The 8,942-nt window shown below is 46.5% G+C and overlaps 1 protein-coding gene across 1 annotated transcript; it reads right to left on the minus strand.

Annotated features, from left to right (window-relative positions):
- Positions 1-5,029: 5,029 nt before the first annotated feature.
- Positions 5,030-7,084, minus strand: GUCA2A (guanylate cyclase activator 2A). The gene is made up of 3 exons (XM_073655359.1): positions 6,784-7,084; positions 5,374-5,548; positions 5,030-5,097 (listed from the first exon to the last, which is right to left on the minus strand). The coding sequence occupies exons 1-3, from the start codon at positions 6,988-6,990 to the stop codon at positions 5,030-5,032; spliced, it is 450 nt and encodes a 149-aa protein (XP_073511460.1). The 5' UTR covers positions 6,991-7,084.
- Between the last annotated feature and the right edge of the window lie 1,858 nt (positions 7,085-8,942).

Here is an 8,942-nt window from a genome sequence, read left to right on the forward strand (position 1 = left end):
GTCGCAGTGCTCTATGGGCAGGATGGTTTCTGACCCTGTTATGGTATTATGTGTCGCAGTGGTCTATGGGCAGGATGGTTTCTGACCCTGTTATGGTATTATGTGTCGCAGTGCTCTATGGGCAGGATGGTTTCTGACCCTGTTATGGTGTTATGTGTCGCAGTGCTCTATGGGCAGGATGGTTTCTGACCCTGTTATGGTATTATGTGTCGCAGTGGTCTATGGGCAGGATGATTTGTGACCCTGTTATGGTATTATGTGTCGCAGTGCTCTATGGGCAGGATGGTTTCTGACCCTGTTATGGTATTGTGTGTTGCAGTGCTCTATGGGCAGGATGGTTTCTGACCCTGTTATGGTGTTATGTGTTGCAGTGCTCTATGGGCAGGATGGTTTCTGACCCTGTTATGGTGTTATGTGTCGCAGTGCTCTATGGGCAGGATGGTTTCTGACCCTGTTATGGTATTATGTGTCGCAGTGCTCTACGGGCAGGATGGTTTCTGACCCTGTTATGGTATTATGTGTCGCAGTGCTCTATGGGCAGGATGGTTTCTGACCCTGTTATGGTGTTATGTGTCGCAGTGGTCTATGGGCAGGATGGTTTCTGACCCTGTTATGGTGTTATGTGTCGCAGTGCTCTATGGGCAGGATGGTTTCTGACCCTGTTATGGTATTATGTGTCGCAGTGGTCTATGGCAGGATGGTTTCTGACCCTGTTATGGTGTTATGTGTCGCAGTGCTCTATGGGCAGGATGGTTTCTGACCCTGTTATGGTATTATGTGTCGCAGTGATCTATGGGCAGGATGGTTTCGGACCCTGTTATGGTGTTATGTGTCGCAGTGCTCTATGGGCAGGATGGTTTATGACCCTGTTATGGTATTATGTGTCGCAGTGCTCTATGGGCAGGATGGTTTATGACCCTGTTATGGTATTATGTGTCGCAGTGCTCTATGGGCAGGATGGTTTCTGACCCTGTTATGGTGTTATATGTTGCAGTGATCTATGGGCAAGATGGTTTCTGACCCTGTTATGGTATTATGTGTCGCAGTGCTCTATGGGCAGGATGGTTTCTGACCCTGTTATGGTATTATGTGTCGCAGTGATCTATGGGCAGGATGGTTTCTGACCCTGTTATGGTATTATGTGTCGCAGTGCTCTATGGGCAGGATGGTTTCTGACCCTGTTATGGTGTTATGTGTCGCAGTGCTCTATGGGCAGGATGGTTTCTGACCCTGTTATGGTATTATGTGTCGCAGTGATCTATGGGCAGGATGGTTTCTGACCCTGTTATGGTATTATGTGTCGCAGTGCTCTATGGGCAGGATGGTTTCTGACCCTGTTATGGTATTATGTGTCGCAGTGCTCCATGGGCAGGATGGTTTCTGACCCTGTTATGGTATTATGTGTCGCAGTGGTCTATGGGCAGGATGGTTTCTGACCCTGTTATGGTATTATGTGTCGCAGTGGTCTATGGGCAGGATGGTTTCTGACCCTGTTATGGTATTATGTGTCGCAGTGCTCTATGGGCAGGATGGTTTCTGACCCTGTTATGGTATTATGTGTCGCAGTGGTCTATGGGCAGGATGGTTTCTGACCCTGTTATGGTATTATGTGTCGCAGTGCTCTATGGGCAGGATGGTTTCTGACCCTGTTATGGTGTTATGTGTCGCAGTGCTCTATGGGCAGGATGGTTTCTGACCCTGTTATGGTATTATGTGTCGCAGTGGTCTATGGGCAGGATGATTTGTGACCCTGTTATGGTATTATGTGTCGCAGTGCTCTATGGGCAGGATGGTTTCTGACCCTGTTATGGTATTGTGTGTTGCAGTGCTCTATGGGCAGGATGGTTTCTGACCCTGTTATGGTGTTATGTGTCGCAGTGCTCTATGGGCAGGATGGTTTCTGACCCTGTTATTGTATTATGTGTCGCAGTGGTCTATGGGCAGGATGGTTTCTGACCCTGTTATTGTATTATGTGTCGCAGTGATCTACGGGCAGGATGGTTTCTGACCCTGTTATTGTATTATGTGTCGCAGTGCTCTATGGGCAGGATGGTTTCTGTCAGTGTTATGGTATTATGTGTTGCAGTGCTCTATGGGCAGGATGGTTTCTGACCCTGTTATGGTGTTATGTGTCGCAGTGCTCTATGGGCAGGATGGTTTCTGACCCTGTTATGGTGTTATGTGTCGCAGTGCTCTATGGGCAGGATGGTTTCTGACCCTGTTATTGTATTATGTGTCGCAGTGATCTACGGGCAGGATGGTTTCTGACCCTGTTATGGTATTATGTGTCGCAGTGCTCTATGGGCAGGATGGTTTCTGTCAGTGTTATGGTATTATGTGTTGCAGTGCTCTATGGGCAGGATGGTTTCTGACCCTGTTATGGTGTTATGTGTCGCAGTGCTCTATGGGCAGGATGGTTTCTGACCCTGATATGGTGTTATGTGTCGCAGTGCTCTATGGGCAGGATGTTTTCTGACCCTGTTATGGTGTTATGTGTCGCAGTGCTCTATGGGCAGGATGTTTTCTGACCCTGTTATGGTATTATGTGTCGCAGTGCTCTATGGGCAGGATGGTTTCTGACCCTGTTATGGTGTTATGTGTCATAGTGATCTATGGGCAGGATGGTTTCTGACCCTGTTATGGTATTATGTGTCGCAGTGCTCTATGGGCAGGATGGTTTCTGACCCTGTTATGGTGTTATGTGTCGCAGTGGTCTATGGGCAGGATGGTTTCTGACCCTGTTATGGTATTATGTGTCGCAGTGGTCTATGGGCAGGATGGTTTCTGACCCTGTTATGGTGTTATGTGTCGCAGTGCTTTATGGGCAGGATGGTTTCTGACCCTGTTATGGTGTTATGTGTCGCAGTGGTCTATGGGCAGGATGGTTTCTGACCCTGTTATGGTATTATGTGTCGCAGTGCTCTATGGGCAGGATGGTTTCTGACCCTGTTATGGTATTATGTGTCGCAGTGGTCTATGGGCAGGATGGTTTCTGACCCTGTTATGGTATTATGTGTCGCAGTGCTCTATGGGCAGGATGGTTTCTGACCCTGTTATGGTGTTATGTGTCGCAGTGCTCTATGGGCAGGATGTTTTCTGACCCTGTTATGGTATTATGTGTCGCAGTGCTCTATGGGCAGGATGGTTTCTGACCCTGTTATGGTGTTATGTGTCATAGTGATCTATGGGCAGGATGGTTTCTGACCCTGATATGGTGTTATGTGTCGCAGTGCTCTATGGGCAGGATGGTTTCTGACCCTGTTATGGTATTATGTGTTGCAGTGCTCTATGGGCAGGATGGTTTCTGACCCTGTTATGGTGTTATGTGTCGCAGTGGTCTATGGGCAGGATGGTTTCTGACCCTGTTATGGTGTTATGTGTCGCAGTGCTCTATGGGCAGGATGGTTTCTGACCCTGTTATGGTATTATGTGTCGCAGTGCTCTATGGGCAGGATGGTTTCTGACCCTGTTATGGTGTTATGTGTCGCAGTGGTCTATGGGCAGGATGGTTTCTGACCCTGTTATGGTATTATGTGTCGCAGTGGTCTATGGGCAGGATGGTTTCTGACCCTGTTATGGTGTTATGTGTCGCAGTGCTTTATGGGCAGGATGGTTTCTGACCCTGTTATGGTGTTATGTGTCGCAGTGGTCTATGGGCAGGATGGTTTCTGACCCTGTTATGGTATTATGTGTCGCAGTGCTCTATGGGCAGGATGGTTTCTGACCCTGTTATGGTATTATGTGTCGCAGTGGTCTATGGGCAGGATGGTTTCTGACCCTGTTATGGTATTATGTGTCGCAGTGCTCTATGGGCAGGATGGTTTCTGACCCTGTTATGGTGTTATGTGTCGCAGTGCTCTATGGGCAGGATGGTTTCTGACCCTGTTATGGTGTTATGTGTCGCAGTGCTCTATGGGCAGGATGGTTTCTGACCCTGTTATGGTATTGTGTGTCGCAGTGCTCTATGGGCAGGATGGTTTCTGACCCTGTTATGGTGTTATGTGTCATAGTGATCTATGGGCAGGATGGTTTCTGACCCTGTTATGGTATTATGTGTCGCAGTGCTCTTTGGGCAGGATGGTTTCTGACCCTGTTATGGTATTATGTGTCATAGTGATCTATGGGCAGGATGGTTTCTGACCCTGTTATGGTATTATGTGTCGCAGTGCTCTATGGGCAGGATGGTTTCTGACCCTGTTATGGTATTATGTGTCGCAGTGATCTATGGGCAGGATGGTTTCTGACCCTGTTATGGTATTATGTGTCGCAGTGCTCTATGGGCAGGATGGTTTCTGACCCTGTTATGGTGTTATGTGTCGCAGTGCTCTATGGGCAGGATGGTTTCTGACCCTGTTATGGTATTATGTGTCGCAGTGCTCTATGGGCAGGATGGTTTCTGACCCTGTTATGGTATTATGTGTCGCAGTGCTCTATGGGCAGGATGGTTTCTGACCCTGTTATGGTGTTATGTGTTGCAGTGCTCTATGGGCAGGATGGTTTCTGACCCTGTTATGGTATTATGTGTCGCAGTGCTCTATGGGCAGGATGGTTTCTGACCCTGTTATGGTGTTATGTGTCGCAGTACTCTATGGGCAGGATGGTTTCTGACCCTGTTATGGTATTATGTGTCGCAGTGCTCTATGGGCAGGATGGTTTCTGACCCTGTTATGGTGTTATGTGTCGCAGTGCTCTATGGGCAGGATGGTTTCTGACCCTGTTATGGTATTATGTGTCGCAGTACTCTATGGGCAGGATGGTTTCTGACCCTGTTATGGTATTTCTGTTGATAGCAGCACTATGCGCATCATCTGTGTCTGACCCTTTTATGGGGGTCCTTTGGATATCAGAGTTGTGTCTAACACTGTTATGAGGTGTTTTGTATCTAGCTGTAGTCTGGGCAGGTCTGCACCTGACCTCTTTATGGGGGTCCTTTGGATATCAGGACTGTGTCTGACCCTGATATGGGGGCTCTGTGGATAGCAGGACACTGTGCTGAGGACCCTAAGGATAACGACTGTGTTTAACCTTTTTATGGGGGTTCTTTCGATAATAGTGTTCTGGGAAGGACTGTGTGTCTGATCCTGGTATATGGGCGTTCTGTGTATGGCAATAGTATGGGCAGTGCTGTAACTGATCCTGTTATGGGGGGCTTTATGGTTAGCAGTACTATAGGAAGAGCTGTGTTTGACCCCGCTATGGAGGTGCATTGTATACAGTGCTCTTGGCAGGGCTGTGTCTGACACGGTTATGGGGGTCCTGGTTATAACTATGTTGCTGGCATTATTAGAAGGTATGATACTATTGTGGGGTATCCATTGCATACTGTGAGCAGTGTTATACAGAAATCTCTTAAGTATTACTAGTAGTACTTACCGAGCCTGATGAAGATGTCTGCAGGGTTGTCCTCCACGCACACCTGACGAAATTCCTCTGGGAGCATTGGACTATGGCACGCTTCTTGGGCTGCTGCCTCCAAGTCGTTCCCGAATCCGTCCAGGAAACTCTTCAACTTCAGCACTGAATCCAACATAAATGTGAAATCTCCAACCTGGAAACCAAGAAGTGTCTCCTCTGTCATACTAGAATATCCAAGCGCTGTATAAGAGGGAGGATTCTGTAAGGTCCCTGTGATCGAAGTCCACTTCTTCCACTGATTTCCAGAGGAGTGCTGCTTCCAAACTATATTTTTTTTCTATATTTGGAGGCTTTTTGGTTGCTTGCTTGAGAAAGTATTGCACCCACAACATTAGGACTGTGCTGCCATTTTTCCTTTTATATATATATATACTGTATATACACACACTAACAATATACACATATATATATATGGGGTTGTTGACACATGTATAATGGCCGTGTACACTTCTACAGGGAACCTCATCGCTAGTCTCAGTCGTTATGTATACTATACCTGGGGTTGTTTATATATATATATATATATATATATATATAAAAAGGATATATTGGAACAGCACCATTTCATATATACTCACAGTGGGTGCCAGGCTTTCAAGCAACCTGTCCAAATTGCATCCTAATAGAAAAAAATTTATTAAGGCAGCTCTCCAAATAAATTCAATTCTTAGAAAAAATGGACTTTATTGAGCCCAAAATCCATTTGGGCTCAATAAAGTCCATTTTTATCTCTCTCTCTCTCTCTTTCTTTCTTTTTCTCTCTCTCTTTTTTTTGTCTTTTTCTCTTTCAATGACGCTGGCTCCTCATTCTGTGACTCTGGCTCCCCACTCTGTGACTCTGGCTCCCCACTCTGTGACTCTAGCTCCCCACTCTGTGACTCTGACTCCCCACTCTGTGAGTCCGGCTCCCCACTCTGTGACTCTGACTCCCCACTCTGTGACTCTGACTCCCCACTCTGTGACTCTGACTCCCCACTCTGTGACTCTGACTCCCCACTCTGTGACTCTGGCTCCCCACTCTGTGACTCTGACTCCCCACTCTGTGACTCTGGCTCCCCACTCTGTGACTCTGGCTCCCCACTCTGTGACTCTGACTCCCCACTCTGTGACTCTGGCTCCCCACTCTGTGACTCTAGCTCCCCACTCTGTGACTCTGGCTCCCCACTCTGTGACTCTGGCTCCCCACTCTGTGACTCTGGCTCCCCACTCTGTGACTCTGACTCCCCACTCTGTGACTCTGACTCCCCACTCTGTGAATCCGGCTCCCCACTCTGTGACTCTGGCTCCCCACTCTGTGAATCCGGCTCCCCACTCTGTGAATCCGGCTCCCCACTCTGTGTTTATAATGGTGTGCTATGTAACACTGACCTGTATCTTTCGTGCTGTAGATCCAGGGACCAGGAGGAGAAGGGCGCCCAGCAGCAGTGCGCTCCTCATAGTGGACGTTGTGTGTGTTCTCTCTCTATAGTAACTTGTGTCTGCGCTGCTCAGGTGTACTCTGTTTTTCTTCAGAGGAAAGTTACTTATAAACTGTTTAACCTCTTCATCTCTGTGCCCAGCCGCCTGGAAGGTCATTACATGTCTCAGAGAGAAACATGATGAGCCTGTTAGGTACTGATAAGAAAGAGTCTTCTCTGTCACTGCCACTCCACCTTCCTATAATCACAATCCAAATAACAGGTAGAAGATGGCAAAGGTCACCACCTGTGCCTCTCTTCCTGGGACACCTGAGATTCCCAACTAATTTCCTGAGCAATGCCTCAGTCCCGCATATGTCATCTTTGTTATTTCTCCACATATTTACACCAGCCATTGGTGACGCTTGTATATTGGTGGTGCACACCTTTACCAATATCTCATCACTATTCTCATTCGTTATGTATAGTATACCAGGTGCTGGTGATGCTTGTATAATGGCCGTGTACACTTCTACCAGTATCTCATCACTATCCTCAGTTGTTATGTACACTTCTACCGGTATCTCATTGCTATCCTCAGTTGTTATGTACACTTCTACCGGTATCTCATCGCTATCCTCAGTTGTTATGTACACTTCTACCGGTATCTCATCGCTATCCTCAGTTGTTATGTACACTTCTACCAGTACCTCATCGCTATCCTCAGTTGTTATGTACACTTCTACCAGTATCTCATTGCTATCCTCAGTTGTTATGTACACTTCTACCGGTATCTCATCGCTATCCTCAGTTGTTATGTACACTTCTACCGGTACCTCATCGCTATCCTCAGTTGTTATGTACACTTCTACCAGTATCTCATCGCTATCCTCAGTTGTTATGTACACTTCTACCGGTATCTCATCGCTATCCTCAGTTGTTATGTACACTTCTACCAGTATCTCATCGCTATCCTCAGTTGTTATGTACACTTCTACCGGTACCTCATCGCTATCCTCAGTCGTTATGTATAGTATACCAGGGGCTGTTGACACATGTATAATGGCCGTGTACACTTCTACCAGTATCTCATCGCTATCCTCAGTTGTTATGTACACTTCTACCAGTATCTCATCGCTATTCTCAGTTGTTATGTACACTTCTACCGGTATCTCATCGCTATCCTCAGTTGTTATGTATACTATACCAGGTGCTGGTGATGCTTGTATAATGGCCGTGTACACTTCTACCAGTATCTCATCACTATCCTCAGTTGTTATGTACACTTCTACCGGTACCTCATCGCTATCCTCAGTTGTTATGTATAGTATACCAGGGGCTGTTGACACATGTATAATGGCCGTGTACACTTCTACCAGTATCTCATCACTATCCTCAGTTGTTATGTACACTTCTACCAGTATCTCATCACTATCCTTAGTTGTTATGTACACTTCTACCGGTATCTCATCGCTATCCTCAGTTGTTATGTATACTATACCAGGTGCTGGTGACGCTTGTATAATGGCCGTGTACACTTCTACCAGTATCTCATCACTATCCTCAGTTGTTATGTACACTTCTACCAGTATCTCATCACTATCCTCAGTTGTTATGTACACTTCTACCAGTATCTCATCGCTATCCTCAGTTGTTATGTACACTTCTACCAGTATCTCATCACTATCCTCAGTTGTTATGTACACGTCTACCAGTATCTCATCACTATCCTCAGTTGTTATGTACACTTCTACCGGTATCTCATCGCTATCCTCAGTTGTTATGTATACTATACCAGGTGCTGGTGACGCTTGTATAATGGCTGTGTACACTTCTACCAGTATCTCATCACTATCCTCAGTTGTTATGTACACTTCTACCAGTATCTCATCGCTATCCTCAGTTATGTACACTTCTACCGGTACCTCATCGCTATCCTCAGTTGTTATGTACACTTCTACCGGTATCTCATTGCTATCTTCAGTTGTTATATATAGTATATAGTATAGTATGTACAGTCCGCATGTACAGTCCGCACGTACAGTCCGCACGTACAGTCCGCACGTACAATGCGCAGGGACAATCCGCATGGACAATCCGCATGGACAATCTGCATGTGTTTTTTCTGCC

The sequence above is a fragment of the Phyllobates terribilis genome, unplaced genomic scaffold, assembly GCF_046119375.1.
Source record: "Phyllobates terribilis strain yellow unplaced genomic scaffold, ASM4611937v1 Scaffold_12__6_contigs__length_324123572, whole genome shotgun sequence".
NCBI classification, from domain to species: Eukaryota; Metazoa; Chordata; class Amphibia; order Anura; family Dendrobatidae; genus Phyllobates; species Phyllobates terribilis.

What these genes read in the sequence shown, in the direction of transcription:
- GUCA2A (XM_073655359.1), bottom strand. Translation starts at nt 6,990, where the DNA reads ATGACCTTCCAGGCGGCTGGGCACAGAGATGAAGAGGTTAAACAGTTT. An exon ending in CTACAGCACGAAAGATACAG is followed by an intron (nt 5,549 to 6,783) that starts GTCAGTGTTACA and finishes CTTGGTTTCCAG; the next exon opens with GTTGGAGATTTCACATTTAT. An exon ending in AGACATCTTCATCAGGCTCG is followed by an intron (nt 5,098 to 5,373) that starts GTAAGTACTACT and finishes TGCCATACACAG; the next exon opens with AACGCCCATATACCAGGATC.